This window comes from Ammospiza caudacuta, chromosome 4, assembly GCF_027887145.1.
Source record: "Ammospiza caudacuta isolate bAmmCau1 chromosome 4, bAmmCau1.pri, whole genome shotgun sequence".
NCBI lineage: Eukaryota > Metazoa > Chordata > Aves > Passeriformes > Passerellidae > Ammospiza > Ammospiza caudacuta.
Window position 1 is genome coordinate 53,943,010 of NC_080596.1, and position 17,153 is coordinate 53,960,162.

The 17,153-nt window shown below is 39.2% G+C and overlaps 1 protein-coding gene across 1 annotated transcript in view; it reads right to left on the bottom strand.

The window, feature by feature from the left end:
• GRXCR1 (glutaredoxin and cysteine rich domain containing 1) overlaps nt 1–15,212 on the bottom strand; it is a 38,765-nt gene extending 23,553 nt beyond the window's left edge. The window contains exon 1 of the mRNA XM_058804243.1: nt 14,766–15,212. Within this exon, the coding sequence (XP_058660226.1) occupies nt 14,766–15,212 (447 nt within the window). The remainder of the gene's footprint in view (nt 1–14,765) is intronic.
• Between the last annotated feature and the right edge of the window lie 1,941 nt (nt 15,213–17,153).

Genomic DNA, 17,153 nt, shown 5'->3' on the forward strand with positions numbered 1-17,153 from the left:
ACTTTGCTCACAGAACAGCAGCATAACAGTTTATGCAATGTGCCTCAGACATGAGTAAGATACAGGCATTTTAAAATGGCTGGAAATTGGGATGTCAAACTAAATGTGAAAGTGAAAATCATTCACAATTTATCATTCCTATATGTTTTCTGTGTCTACTAACAGACAACACATAGTTAGAGAACAGGCAAACTGGAGGGTCATTGTTATTTCACTGTACCTTGCAAACAGAAACTAATTAATGTAAAAGAGGGGGAAAAAAGTCTACAGAATGTCACCTAAGGAAATGCTGCTATCAGTAAATTAAAAATGTATGCCTTGAGCTGCATCACATCTGCCTACCTGAAGCTGTGCCTGTAAATAGTGGGGAGGACCAGACAACTGAAACAATGCATCCCAGATGGGTCATGAGAAGAATGTTAGTATTAATTACACAATCCTAAAAAAACCACAGTCCCAGAAATCTGAGAATAAGTCCCTGCTCTTGGAAGATTTGTCCTAGATTACATAGTTTAATTTCCTACTACTTAACAGTTATGAGTTACCACCTGGTGATAACAGTTATGTGTAGGAGTATGAAAATAATTATTATTCAGCAGCTTATCAGTGTTTATTTCACTTCTATCTTTTATCACTAGCAACAGGAATAAATACAGAGTGAAATGAAAATTGAACTTTGATAAAATGGAACTTTTTCTCTAGTTTAAAAAACATTGTTCAATTTTTGCCTTTTTTTTTCTTCTGGGCCTTTCTGTTTTCTGGTTCTACTCAAAACAAGGGGCGTTGGAAACAGAAGGAGGGAACATGTAGGTCCACTTGAAATTGCTCTGTTTGGTACTTAGAATTTGGTCGCTTAACCAAAAAGGACCTTTTAATGCCTATAGACTTTCTTATATTTGGATGTATGTATGAAATATTTGAATAAATGGCTAGTTATTTTTGTGGCATAGTTATTTTCCGTTCTGTCAGTTGACATTTTAAGTTACTCTGGGGCTTTCTCTCTAACAATATGAGTAAGGTTTTTCAAATATGTTTACTTCTCTTGGGAGGGAATGTTTAATCCTACTACAGAGTCAGACTTTGGTGGTAATTCTGCTGTTTACTTATGTACCTTTTCCCAAGATGACACCTTGAATTGTTAAAAAAAGAAACACAATACATTTGCCTGAAACAGCGGTTGTAGAGCTCAAATCCTATTTTCTCCTGTCATGAGCAGCTTTTCCTTTTCCTGTTATTTATCACATTGTTCTAGGTGTTTGAACCAATGTTGTGTATTTGGGGACAATCACTGGCCACATCATGTCCTCTTTGAGAACATTCTGTAAGTAAGGATAGCTTTAGTCAGAAGTGAACTAGAACAGGACTTGCTGAGGATAGACAGATAAAAATGAAAGTGTTTGGTATCTCAGATCACATGGAAAAGTCAGCAAACAGCATGGGTCTGAGTGAGTCCTGGTTTGTGAGCCCTGACCCATCTGGCTGTAAGCACTGCTGCTTCGCTCAGTAGAACATTTCATACTGCAGAGAAACAGACTTGTGTCATCAGCAGCAAATGGCTGTCAGGAAAAATGCAATGTCTGCTCTGGCCCATTTATTTTTAACTTGGAAGTAGCTTTGGAATACCCTGTACAGTGTTTTCTGGCAGGCAGATGAAGTTTAAAAACAAGATGATTTCTATCCCTTCCCTCTTTCTCTTTGCTCCTCTCTTTCACTAATTCCCTACTCATTCTTTCTAAAACAGACTTAGACTGCTGTAGAAACTGATAAATGCTAATAATAACATAATAGTAGCACATGCACACAGGGATCTCTGACTCATTCTACATTCAAACATTGCCAGGTGCAGTTAATGCATGTGGTGATCTCCTTTATAATTCCCAAATTTCAGTTCATTTGGTTAATTAACAGGCATTGGAGATCTATGAAAACTGTATTCTAGTCTGTTGAGCTTCTTACCAATGCCATTCATCATATTTCTGAGTAGAGAATGAAACAGTTAGCTGGTAAGATCCTGCTCATGATATTACATGGCTCTGCCTTTTTGGGTCAGCTATGCTTTGTGTGGTAAGTGGGTCTGTTTTCCCAATATTTATTTTCAGTATATCAGACTATCTTAGGAAACAAGACAATAGTCCATTACTTCTTTACATTTGCAGCACTGTTGCAATTGGTGATTTTCCTAGTGCTAGAGAGAATCAGCAAGTAAAAACTGGTATTCAGGAAAGCCCTAATCAGTCACACTTAGTTCAGTCAAAAATATACTGCATTTTAATTGAAAAATGTTTCAGATTCTCATGGATTAATTACAGCTTGGATTCAATCTGTCATATATAACAGAACTGTTCACTCAAAAACAACTGAAGAAGGTAATAGCATAAATGAAATAAAGTGATTGCAATTCTCAATTGCAATCATCAGCAGAGAAAATTCAGAAATTGCTATCATTCATCACAATTCACTTTCCTAAGGAATAAAATAAGTGGAAAGGGTTAAACAAATCCTGGTTTTGATTTGGGATACACCCTGGAGTTTTCATGTTCAGCAGACAACAAAGTTTCTGTCAAAATTTATTATACCTTTTGCTGTATTCCTATAAACAGAAGGTGAAATGCGATGCACTAAAATCCTGAAACTCCCAGGGAATGGTGAGCAAATCAGGGAAACCACTCTCCCTCTCAGTTTTCAGTTCCAAACACCTGACATATTATGTACTTTTTCTTTCCTGACACTTTATACAACTTGAAATCTAGCTGAAAATATTACCCAAGTGGGTGGAGATAAAAAAAGGCTGTTGTGTAAAGGTTGGAGCTGTCATTTGCACTGCACTAAAGTTAAGGAAAAGAACACCCATTTCTCAGGTGGACATGGAGCATTGTTTCACCTGGGGTCACAAAGCCCTCTGCAACTGGTAATGAATTCTGCATCGGTCTTTGAAGGAGGCAGAGATCAAAGTTATGGTGTGATTAGCGCACCAAAGTGCTGATTCACTCCTTAGCTCTCAGAGAGCCCAATCACTGAGATTGGGGTGTATTGCAGTTATAGCACTCCTTTGTCCTGCACCAGCACTGAGTGATGAACGACCTTGTTTCCCCACTATATTACTTAACCTAATTGGAACTATGCTCTCAGCTATCTCATTACTTAATAATACCTAGAAATGTGGTACCTTCATCTTCAAACCCTGAGTAGTTAATTATTACTTATATACTCAATATCCATTTTTAAAATTAAAGATCTGTCTACATTGCACACTTTAAGTGCTTCATTTCCTTTTTTAAGCAATAGATTTTCAGAAAAGGTAGAATGCTCAAGATTTTTATGCAGATACAACTCCTCGACAGCGTACGTAAACCAGCTCTGCCCTAGAATAGCCTGTACTGTGGCTGCTGGCCTGATGTATGAAAGGGGACAGATGACTCATCCACCAGTTCTTAATAAGCAAAATACAAGACAGCTTCATGAAGCAGAATTATAGACTTCATTGCTGGAAAGACTCTAAGGTGTAATCTTTTGTTTTCTTTTGGTTTTTAACCATATAGGTATAATGTCTGAAAATCAGAATGCACTAGGTTGCATGCTTTATACCAGCTCCTAAACCTGTTGGGCAAAAGAACTACCAAGTTAGTTATTCTGTATATATCACATCTGCAGCTGGACTAATCTTTTACCAAGGCCAATGTAAGCAGCTTTATGTTCTAGTCTGATTCAGGATTTTGCTCAGAGGTGTTTATTTTTTAAATAAAATATTCATAGAATAATACTTTTCATATAATAATGTTCTTACAGTGGGGCTAGAATCTGTATCATGTCATAGAGTTAAATGTGCTCTGTTCCAGGAATAAGACTACAAATGAAGAAGCTGAGATTATTGAATCATCTGTCTGCTTTTCTTTTGGAATAACATTACAATAGCTTCTTTGCACAGATAATCATTTAATACCGTGCAGCAAGAAAAATCAATAACATTTATTCTAATTTCATATCATGTCTTCAAACATGAAACTCCATACTTGATTGCATTTCTGCCAGCTGAATAACCTTCTTCCAAAATGACAGTTGAGACTGCACAAAAAAACAGATCAGAAATTTCACTAGACTGCTCTCCTGTTTTGAAACCTCTAGCCCTCACTTTTTGTCTGTTCCCAAGAGCTGCTGGAGTAGCTGATGATGAAACCACCTGACTCAGTCAGGAGCAGCCAAAAAAAAAAAAAAACCCCAACCAAACTGTAGCATAAATTATCTGCATTCAGCTGTAAATATTGGCCAGTGGAAGTGTCCTTCCACCCCACAATCTTCCACAAGAGGATGCAAAATTATATCATCCACCAAGCAGACAGGTTTGCAAAAGGCTTGACCACCCAGCAGATAGAACAACAGCTGTCATGGCAATATCTTCCAGTTAGATTAAAATAATCTATTTCCTGAAGAAGCCTTTTATAAATGGAGCTTTTGAAATCTTTATGACAGTTTGAACTTGAAGGGTCTGAGTAAGTGCTTATATTTTTGAATCATTGTGGGATTTGAAAGAACAACCAGATTTACCAACTGCATGAGTGAATCTGATTGAAAGCATCATAGAATCATGGAGTCCATTAGCAGGATACTTTCAATTAGACCAGGTAACTCAGAGACTCATCCAAACTGGCCTTGAACACTTCCAGGGGACAGGCATCCACAACTTCCCTGGGCAAGCTGCTCTAATGTCTCACTACTCCTATAGTAAATAATCTTTTCCTAACATATCTAAACCTACTGTCTTTGAATTTGAAGAATTCCATTCCCCCTTGTCTGTCACTACGTGCTCCTGTAACGAGTCTTCCCCATCTTTTCTCTAAGCTCCCTTCAGGTACAGGAAGTCCACAATTAGATTACTCCAAAGCCATCTCTTTTCTGGGCTGAACAAAGTCAATTCTCTCGACCTTTCCTCATAAGAGAGTCTGATCAACTTGGTTGCCCTCCTCTGGACTTGCTCTAACAGGTCAATTTCCCTCCTGAGCTGAGGATCCCCAAGCTGCATGCAGCACTGCAGGTGGGCTCTCGCCAGAGACCTCATCAGCCAACACCTGGAAAGAAAAGCTCTCAAGGTATAATGTGACAGGTGGAAGGAAGCAATAATGCTTAAAGAATTTAAGGAATAATGCTTAACAAAAATTATGCTCTCATTTTTCACTGTGTCTACCAGTCTGCCTCTTAGGACATTCTCCACTTGAACAACAATGTTTCAGAGTTGCCTGCAGGGCTCAGAGGGAAAGTGCTTTGCATTTGGAGCTAGTAAACAAACAGCAAGACATGAGCGGCTGGGCAGGAAAATATTGCATTTTCTTTAAAAAGCAGTAAGTCCTTTAGAGACTAAGTTCCTTCTGTGTTACAGAATTTTCAAGGAGAAATTATCTTAAATAACAATGTATGTCCCCTTAAAATTTCTAATCGTTTTAAAGCTTTTTAGGCAATTAGCAATCAGTAGTATTCAGAACAAGGGTGAATTCCAAAGCAATTGTTCTTTGCCTTTGTATCAGCATTGGCTGATTTGTCAGTGCTGTTCATAACACTGCATGGTGTTATAAATGTGTGCAAATATTGGCCAGAAGGACTTTTTATATTTCTTTTTGAGAAATGGAAGTAGAATGAGTCCTTGTGGTTTTACTGCAGTACAGAAGACATGCTCGTCTGACATTGATAGATGATGTCCCTAGACAAAGTTCCAAAGCAAAATGGAACTAAGGTTGTTAAAATGCTTTCCACAATCTGTACTAGCAATGAATGATGGTTTTTCTGTCTTCTTTCTTGCCATGCATGAAATGAGTCTCTACCTCAGTGACTCCGGTGCTCATCTGTGACCATTTCTGTTGCTTTCTCTGATGGAGGCTATAAAGAGTCATGCTGTGGCAGCTTTTCCACAATACAACCACTGCATCAAGCAAAACCACAAGATTGCCTGTTTGGATGGGGAGATGCAACTTTACACCTTCTTTTCAAAATCAACAGGCTGGGGATGCTGTCCTATCTATTATTCCTCTTACAAGCTTTGGAAAAATTTATTGAGGTTTCATTTAAATGTTTTGTACTACCTTGCAATGGATGTTGCAGCAATTAGAAAGATTTTCATGCATGAAAGCCATACCCTTTTCCCTCTGGTTGCAAATTCCATTCTAAAGAATGTTTTATTATATTTCAGCTACAAAATTATGATGCCACAAAACATTAGTTACAGGCTAAAGTTCAAGCCAAGAAAAAAAAATTGTCTTTTTGACCATTTCTTTCTGTCAAACTGTTAACCATGTACCTTGTTTTGGTGCAGTATGTAATAAACTGTAGATAAATATCCAACCTGAGTAGATGAATATCACAGCAAGCTGTAGACAGACTGGAATAGTCTAGCAACAAATTACCTGTGGCACATATACATTTATATTTTCTAGCTTAGTGTATTTGCAAATCCTAGTTCACAACTGAAATAGTTTTGAGATCTGTAAACTAAATAATGGGTTTTTAATGCACTTAACTTGCTAGAATTTTTTTAAAGTTTTAATAAAGGGATTTTATCTTCATTATTGGTTTTTATTTTCATTATTGCCATATTTTTGCAATTGCACAGCAGCGCACTTTGATGACAAATTGGCCCAATGTAGCCAAATATTTGCTTCCATGTTTGTAAAGTTATAAGTAAAAGATTACCTTAACCTAAGACACTTAAGTGTGAGAACTCCGAAATATTTGGTTGCAGATTAATTTATTTGTACACAAAATTAAGGGTTAATGACCAAGTATGAGGCTAGGAAATAAGCACATAGGTAATTTATTTCATCTTTATGTGTTCTACAAAATGTATTTGCTGTGTTGAAGGCATGCAAAGTTCAGGGTCAATGAACTAGCAGGCAGCCTGTTGTACCATGTCAAAGAAAAGCGAATAACCCCAAATTTTCTTAACAGTCTTAGTTATAGGAATGCTTCAAAACACATTTTCTCCTTATTTTCCTGCTGAGCTATAAAGCTGAGCTTCACAGATAGCAAAAGAAAAGAGTTATTGCTACTAATTAATGATTAAGACTAATCAGTTAATCTTTTTCATCTCTGTTGTAAGAGGCCAATTCAGGAAAAAAAAAAACCTACTCTAAGAATAAGTAGAAAAAATTTCTGTGCTAGAACCTAAGATATTTTTGATAGGCTGTTTGTGTAACATGACCCTTTTTCAAGTTAGTTTGAAATAAGATGAAGTATTTTCCCTGTTAATTCAAAGGCTGAGCACCTTATTGAGCAGTCCCACAAAGGGACATTATGCAAGAGTCCCAGAGCAGTACATAAGATCAGACCCAGTGCTCGTCTGGTACTCCAGGTCATCTACCAGACTGATAATTAAAAGTAGGAGTCTGGAAATCATATATGGCATTTCCTACTAATACTGTTTCCTTTTATGACTATTTTCAGCTCAGAAAATTTCCTGAGGCCAATATGACTTAGGAATCCCATTTAGTACAACCAGGAAGCCTTTTCTTCCATTTGGCAGTTGCATTCATTCTTTCAAAAAGAAAGCAAATCTATTTTTAGATTTAAAGAGACAGCATGAAACAAGCCAGCAGAACATGATTATTTGCAATCTGTCATGGCCTGAATACCGATTCTGTCCTCTGTCTCCTCTCTATCTCTTTTTCCTAACAAGCAAGTCACAAGCTACAAGTTTTTTTAGGATATCTCTTTTCTGGAACACTGTGAGCACCATTGTGCTTAAAAGAGGGAGGGAGGGGAGGAGGAAGGAAGGAAGGAAGGGAGGGAGGGAAGGAAGGAAGGAAGGAAGGAAGGAAGGAAGGAAGGAAGGAAGGAAGGAAGGAAGGAAGGAAGGAAGGAAGGAAGGAAGGAAGGAAGGAAGGAAGGAAGGAAGGAAGGAAGGAAGGAAGGAAGGAAGGAAGGAAGGAAGGAAGGAAGGAAGGAAGGAAGGAAGGAAGGAAGGAAGGAAGGAAGGAAGGAAGGAAGGAAGGAAGGAAGGAAGGAAGGAAGGAAGGAAGGAAGGAAGGAAGGAAGGAAGGAAGGAAGGAAGGAAGGAAGGAAGGAAGGAAGGAAGGAAGGAAGGAAGGAAGGAAGGAAGGAAGGAAGGAAGGAAGGAAGGAAGGAAGGAAGGAAGGAAGGAAGGAAGGAAGGAAGGAAGGAAGGAAGGAAGGAAGGAAGGCTGGCTCTTGGTGCCTCTGAGGCTTGGTGGCACCAAATGAGATTTGGAGAATCTTAATTTTTGAGCTTGATGTCTAAGTCCTTCCTCAGAGGCCTGTGAGTTTTTTGAATCTATACCTAAAGTTGTGATTAATTCTAGTACTACATGTATTCTGCATATACATATTTACTGCAGTAACACCACTCCTTCTTTGCTATGCTCTTTCCCATGCGAGGGACAAGGCCAGCATTTATGGATCCTTTACAAGGATCAAGACTAATCAGGGCAAGAATAATTTTGAGGCCATGCAGTGCACTGGAGCGTTAGACATATGTCCAGTACATGCTGGTCAGACTGCCAGCAGTAAAGCCTATAAATTTTTTATTCAATTATTGATTCAGTCTTTAAAAAGTGATATCTATAACCACAGTTTTGTTAGTAAGCCACCCAATGTTCAGTGTATTGAGAAGCTAAGACATCCCATATCTACACTTTCTGAAAATGAGACTGCCGAGTCTTTTTTAATTCAAAACTTATATATCACTTTCAGAGGTTTAGATAGTTAAAAATCTATTTACAGATCCTATCAAGTATATGTCAAATATGTATTTCAAGTCCAACAGGAGCAAATCCTAAAATGTCCTGAATAGTCTAGTAATAGACCTGTCTGACCTCAGTGCTTTACAACTGATTTCTCCAACATGTGAATAATAAAACCAATATCTTAAGTACTGACCAAATCCAGGTTCCAGTTAAAAGCTCACAGACCTGACCATCTCCATTTTTGATTCAGTGTGTCTGTTCAGACATCCACTCTGGAAACCACTAGAACATGATTAACAGCATCAGCAGAGTCACTGTCCAATGCAGTGTGGGCACAGATCAAAGCTCTTCTGAGGCTACAAAGCAAGTGGTGAAGCAACTCTATGCCCATTCCAGTAGTGATCTAGTTTTCCTTCTAACTCTGAATTTTCTGTAAAACACAAAAACCTGCTTTTCATAGTCACTTGATCCTCCATGTTATTACAATTTTTCCTGTTCTCCAGTGAATTTCAGTGCAAGACTGATCAATAATTAGTTTTCCAGACTTAATAACACTAGGAAAATACACTGGAAGTTTGTAGCTCAGATACTGCATCTCACTGGTATTTATCTCTATCCATATAAGGGATATTACTACATCAAATGCTCTTTACAAGCAATCCATTGCTTTCTTTTGTAAGCTATGTCCTTTTGGGAGTCAGAGCAGTGTGTATGGAGGAGAATATGAAGGCAAAGATCAGGAGAGTTTTTACAATCTTTGCCCAGTCCTAGAAGAGGATTTTGAATTCAAGTAATTCAGTGATTTCTGGAGTCTCAGCACTGATCATCAGCTGATCAGCAAGAAAGTGAATACTCTTTATCAAGAGAAGCCTCTTCAAGTCTTATCAAGACTTCTCCAATGAAAGTGCAGATCTCTCTTTCTTGTCTCCCCAGACTTTTGGGGATTGAAGTGATATATGCTCCAGAGATATACAACAGTGGTATACAACATGCCACCGACCCAAAAAACCTTTGCTTGTACTACTACACAAAAACCTTTCCTTAACATCACTTTGCAGCCTCTGACTTCTTTGGAAGATGGTTGGTTTTTTTGCTGTACTTCACTTTATTTTGTCTGTGGCATTAGCTAGCCCTATCAGTTTGTAAGCTCTGCATGTCCTGCTGTATATTCACTTTTCCAGGTCACCTGCAAGTAAAGAAAGATGAAAGTGCTCTTAACCACCCCAAAAGCTCTCCTCTTAACAAAATTCCACGTGATTCTTTATTCTTTCCCACCTTTCTCTCTAAACATTAATAAGCTCATTCTTCATCAGGCTGAATAGTGACTTGTATGTGACAACCTTACATGTGAGCTCTACCTGAGGAGCTGTGCTTGGGAATTTTGCAAAGACTGTGTGTGTTATGTGTGACTCCTCACCCATGTCCTCTCTGATGCAATGCTCACCAAGGCATTCATCAGGTTTGTTAACCAGACCTGCCCTTTTGCAAGAGACATCAGGAAGCTCTGCCTGAGAATGAGTTCTGTGGCTAATTTAGCAGAACCTGACCTTTCAGAGGAGGCTGGAAGGCCACTGGAGTGTGTAAGTATGGGATTGGAGGAAAAATACCCATGCTGAAACACGGAAAATGAGGAGGGACCTGTGTAAAACCTTTGGCTGAGCTCCATTGCACATTGGGATGCCAGTTTGGCATAAAATGATCATTGCACTACCTAATAATATATGATTATATAACATATAGTAATATATGAGATAACCCAAGGATTTTTGCTCTATGAGACTTGGCCATAGCCATAGGAATGGCTTAGTCATAAATATTAGTTGTGAAGAGAATTATATTTATTTCAAGGAAAAAATAACTTTCTCTACTGCTTTTTACAGAAAGTTACAGGAACTATTCATAACCATTTGCATTTAAACAATATTAAAATATTAGAATACGGAATTTTTGGTAGTATACTGACATAAAACCACAATTACTTCAGATATGCAGAGAAGGGGCTTATGCTTCTGACACAATTGGCAAGTCATGTCCCCAGCTTCACAGCTGCCAATGCTGTCAGCTTTAGAGTCTCAGCAGGAGAAAATTTATACCAAGGAGGTGCATGAACAGAGAGAGTGGGAGCTCCAGCTCCCTCCTGCTTTTCAGGATTCTCAGCAGTGTGTGTTACTCACAAATAAACCGCTCCCAGATGTCTGCCGCCTGCATTTCCAGCCCTGTGGGAGGCTATCCCCAGGCCCAGGTTAGGTGCTGGTGGAGGCTGGGTGACACATGTGACTGTCCCTGCCTGCCACAGATGACCACAGTGACCTCCCTTCCCCCTTCCCGACCCGGAGTGGTTGTTATGTTAGCAGCCATCACCACCCCAGCCACCACTCCCTCACCCTGCCAGGATGTGGTTGCCATGTCAACAGCCTGTTTGTGGCATCCACCCCAGGGGAGAAAAGGCTGGAGGTGTTGCCATGGAAACCATGCTGTCCTGAAGCATCAATAGAGCTGGTCTGCTCCCCACCTTTCCTCCCCGGAATGTTCTGCCTTGAAGCTGAGGAAACCCCTGGATGTGTCCTGCTCCATCCCACATTCCTTCCCCATGGCTGTGCTGGCCCCCACTCACCTGGCAGCAGCTTCACCTGGGGATGCGGTGGTGTGCAAGGGTGACCTAGAGGGAGACCTTTCACTGTCACAGCACTGGAGCAGCTCTCATCTGGGGTCACAGTCCTCAGACAGAGTAATGTGAAGGACTCAGCTTCTCAGAGAACAGTGGAAATGAGAGGTCACAGATTGAACGGGTGAGGGAAGTGCTGGGTGACTGACTGTGGGAAGATGTAGCAGGGGACACACATCTAGATATACATTCTCAGACCAGGCTTGAATCATACAGCAACAACGACCAAAAAGACCTTTTCATCTAAAAATATTTCCTGCCTTACATCACTCTCTTAAAATCTAAAAAAGCTCCAGAAGGTGTGATTTCTTTCCGATAAGTTTGTTGTGGGAAGAAAGTGTCTGAACCAATTCTGTAGAAAGGCTGTAGTAAGAAAGTGTGAAAAAAATATTCACAAATCCAAATATTTCCATAGAACATTAAAATACACAAGCGCTTTTAGCACAGGTATTTGAACAGAGAAAATGAAAGGTCTTGACTGCACAACATAATGAAGCCCAGTTAATGAATCCCTGCTTATCCCTAGAACATCTGAACAAAGTGATTTGCTTTAAAGGATCTCTCCTCTATCAGAGGGAGCCTCTAGGAGATTTGGGGAAATTGTATATTAAAGGAGTTTGCAGATAATCTGAAGAATCAGAATGCTGATATTGCAGAAAAAAGCCACCCCCTAGTTTCAGGATCTCAGGACACTCACACACACTCAATATTTGGCTTCTTACATGCACATTTTAGTAAGACAGTGATATAATAAATACTAAATAAGAAGCATTTGCATACAAGAATACATCAGTACTTAGAATACAGGATGGTCAAGAGTTCATGTGCATACTCTGAGATTAAAAATCCTGACTTGACACTAACACTGAGAAATGTACAATGTATTCAAGTCATAGAGTTCCTCCTGTTGAATCATCCAAGGGGCAGAGATGGACTCTCCTCAGGGAGGAGCACTCTCTTAACTGTTGTTATACATTTGCTGCTGCTTATCTAAGAGAAACATGTAACTGGAGATGACCTTACATAATCAAGAGGGTAACTCGGAAAAATGCCCAGATCGAGAGATTTTGTGCTGTACCTGCTAACAAAGACATCTTTCTATCTTACTTAGCCTTCGAAAGAAGAACTCTTGTTGTTCTCTAACTGGTATTACAGCTCAATTAATTGTCTGGAACATGCTTACAGAAAACTAGAAATCATCCTCTAATCTCATTCTAAAGGCCATTATTTCATTTGTAATTGGATGGATTTCAATCATACTTCACATTATGATCAAGCAGTTTCAAATCCATCTCAAAGCTAACCTTTGTGTTTTGCTCTCCTCTGTGCTCAGCATGTGGCATACAAAATTGGCTCAGAGTATGACATAAAAGATTTGCAAACCATCATTATTTTTCACTTAACTTAGGGCTTTACCTCTGGGGAAATCTGAATTTGTGTAGAAACCTCAAATCATTCTATTCTCTGTATTGCTGAATATATGTCTTAATGTAAGTATATACAATTTTTTCTGAACATCACTCATCTAGATTTGCCTAGGAAGAAGTTTCTCAGTTCCACATATATTTTCCTCATCCACTTTGAAAACCTTTTCTTTTGGACTTTGCAATGCCTGTAGCAGAGTTCTTCATTGGAGTTACATGCCGTATGAAAAACTGTTTTCATCTGATTATTTAATTTTTCCCCTTTCTTCCACAGTATGATATTGTCAATTAAAAAATCTTTACCACCTTTTAAACCAGTCATTATTTTACATGTTTTAATTAAGGAATTCTGTGGCAGACGTGGAAACATCTACTTTTCTGAAGTTATATATAAGATGCATATGCCTCCTTTCTTCTGGCAAAACACTTCATGGAAATAGCAGTGGTCCTACCATTAACTCTGCTAGGAATACAAGAAGCCTTACAATCAAAGTACATTGATCTCAGTCCATGGGCCTTTCCTGAAGAACTTCCAACCTAAAACTGGGGATAGAAAAAGCAATAAGGCAGGGACACTAATTAAGGTACATATGTCTTCAAATGGGTCTCTTTATTTTGCTTATTTAAATTTCTTAGTGCTACTGATGTAGTAGAAGAGAGCTTTTAGAAGGAAATTAGGCTAGTGGGGTGAAATTGGGTACTCTGTGTAGTGAAATAGCATGGAACAATGGAATTGAAGTTGGAGAAGAACCCAAACATGCCTCAGTTAATACTTACTAATTCAAATCTACTTTAAAAAATCAGTTTGTTACAAATTTTATCAGAATAAGGAATTAAAGACAAAGTCTTCCAAGAGTAGCTTGAAAGAAAGCAAACTACTTGAGTGCTATGTGATGTGATGTAAAGAATGAAAATGAACAGGAAATTCTTCTCTGAAACATCAACTTCTTCAGGAACATTCATATTGACAGAAAGACTGTTCTTTTAGCTACGACATAGAGGATAAATTCCTATCCAGAAGCAAGAGAATGTTAATCTATTGTCATTTATTAATGTAATATGAAATTACCTCATTTCAAAGTAATTTCAAAATGCAAAAAGAATCATTATTAAAATCAAATTCACCATGATTTAAAACTGCATAAAAAGTTTCAAAGTAATGCCCTGAAACCATCACAGGATAATTTAATTGAAAAGCATCATTCTGGGTTTTAAGAACTTCAGAAAGAGTCTGGTTGCACATTTGTTGCTGTCTGTGTGAATATTAATGATTGAAAGGCTTGAATAGCATATACAGATAAATTATATATATGAGATAAATATTTTAGAACTTTTACTTGATTTTTCTGAAGGCCTGTGTTTCTCTGACTAAGGCATTAGTGTGGCATATACTGTTTCAAATACAGATATTCCGCTCCTTCTACAAAATAGATAGAAAACAGACATTAATAAAAGAGACCTCTTACTAAGATTTCATTCCCCTGAAATTTTCATGTGGGAAAACTGTCATTGCTGCCACCCTGCACCTACTTTGATCTACTCTGCAGATTAAACAGAATGGAATTTACAAGTATACATATTTACATGTAGGGGACAGTAGATAACATCGTAACCTCATTAGAATTAATATAATAGGAGAGGAAACATGACACGTCCCTGTACGGGAGACCTGTACAGATCTCCAGCAGAGCCCCAGTTGAATCCTTTGGCACATTTCTTTCCTCATCCAGACATGGGAATTACAACATACATATTTATACTCAGCAAATATAAGATCAATTTTGAAAAGCAAAGTTCACAGCCAATATGGAGTGTGGAGCTGTTTGATACTAGAAGGACCAATGAGCCCCTCTTGTGCAAGTAGATAGCAATGGGAACGAGACAGAATATTGAGAAATCTTAAATGACAGCAGGCTGAACAAAGGGAATAATAATGTGTGGAGTTAAAAGGGACAGAGAGACAGCTTACAGCCAGCAGATCTGCACCACCTACCTGAAATACTTTTGCCAAATTGTCAAAAAGGGCTTGACCAGCGCTGACTTTATGCTTGACTCCCCTGACTGTGCCATTTTTGCTGAGGATGTTGACTCGCTTTGTACCAAACCCCTTCTCTTTAGTGGCTCTGACCAGAATGAGCAAGTCGTCCTGCTCATTGTCATTCTCATCGCACTCCGACCCCGCGTGCCCGTTGTGCTGCCCGTCCACCTCGCTCAGCCGGCTGGTCTGGTCGGTCTCGGAGCTGCTGGCGTACTCGGAGTCCAGCGAGTCGGCGGCCTCGCCGTCGGCGTACACCTCCTTCAGCACCCGCCCGCTGTGCGAGGACGCCACGCGGAACCGAACCTTCCTCAGCAGCCGCTCGCCGTCCGCCTTGGCCTCGCCCTTGAACATCGCCTCCTCCATGGAAATCAGCAGCTTGCATTGTTCCAGCGTGGTGCCCATTGCACTCGCCAGTCTGTCACACTTAACAACAATATCAGCGCTGTTTTCTGCTGACAGGGGTTCTCATATTAAACTAAAGAGGGTTCCCAAGAAGCCGCTGCCTTCTGCAGTTAATAATGGATGCATTTGTGCTATGGTTACCTTTAAACTAAAACCTGTAAAGTGATCTCATTAATTAAATATTAAAAGGACATTGTGTACTTTTTAGCACTAAGGAAGAAAGCAAGAAAGGGAGAAATTATATTCATTGATTAAAATAAGGGGAAGGGAAGGGAAGGGAAGGGAAGGGAAGGGAAGGGAAGGGAAGGGAAGGGAAGGGAAGGGAAGGGAAGGGAAGGGAAGGGAAGGGAAGGGAAGGGAAGGGAAGGGAAGGGAAGGGAAGGGTTCAAAAAGCATTTGGACAATACTCTCAGGCCCACAATGTGACCTTTGGGGTGTTCTGCATAGGGGCAGGAGCTGTACTTTGGTGACCCTTATAGGTCCCTTTGAACTCATTATATTCTCTGATTCTGTGATTCTGTAATAAACAAAATAATAGCAATTACACAAGTGTATATGAAAGCAGTTTGATTTGCTAAAAATGGCAAAGAGGAAGAGTTTTTCATGAGACCTACAAAGTCAAAAGTGTTTATATTCATTGCATCTGGGGGACTCATGAAAAACTTCAGCACCTGAGTCAATGATAAGTGCATTTCTTTCATCAAAACATTTAACTCCCCTACCAGTCAAACTTCATTCACCAAAGTCTGCTTTTTACACAAACTTTTGGAGATTCAGCAAGGAGCTGCTACTTGATGGTTTTCAGTGCTGACCTTTTCACAGACTGGCAGAGCAGTGGAGAAACGAGTCAGAATTTGTTGCGCATTTATTTAATAACACAATGTTATTAAATAAAACTGAGTTGTAGCTAGCACCACACAGCTACCACAGTGTATGTTCTGCTTTGTCAGGGACTGGGCAGGGGAATCTGAACAAGGAGTAGGAGAAAGCTAATTAATTGAGGCAACAAGGATCAACAATAAGAAGTGGGGTAACATGGATTCATCCACAGGAAATCACATTGTCCTATCCTAGCAAACCACAAGTAGGGGGTGCCACAGTGTTCAGTACCCAGCTCTAGATGTAAAAATAACCAACCCACACTTGAGGTTTCTAGCTATGTCTACTCAATATCATGTAGTAGCACCTTAAACCTCCAAGCTGCTTCTGAGTTTGCATGATGATTCCTACTTACAGTGCTATTTCTGTGTTTTCTTCATTTAAAGAAAAATGCAGCATAAAGACCTTAATCCCCTTCTCACTTCCCTGACAAACATTCCCTAGACACTCTCCACAGCTTAATTTTCCCTCTAGACTCATGAATACTGAATTGCTTCCTGAAGGCTGTGACCCCACAACAGGTGTAGGCATGAAATGAGTCCCTAGATGCTCAGCCAGCCCAAATGGTAACACCTGCACGCACAAGCAGCTGCAGAGCTCCAAGCATCTGAGACTTTCTGGTTAAGATTTTAAAAATGCAGGCTCAAATCTTTCAGTAATTATGTGGGGGTTACTTTGACTTTATTTAGAACAAGAGGCATGAAAATATTGTTCTTCAGCCCAAATAAAATCATGATTTTTCAAGGCTGAAATCTAAAATTACTTTTCTCCCATCCACAAAATGGAAACACAATGATTAGTGGCATTTCATAGCACTCATGTTTGCCACACTTCTTTCTACATAAGATGATTCACTGTATTATGCACAACTATAACTAATGAAGAAAAAATAGGTAAAAATAATAAGTTACAAGAGTTAAAATACATTGTTACTTATCTTTCAAAGAGAAACATCTAGTATCCAAGCCTGTACTAATATTGAATACAGTTATAAGAATATTTGTGAAATTCATTTGAGGAGGAGGATGCTGAATCACACTGATTGTCATAGCCACTTGCCCA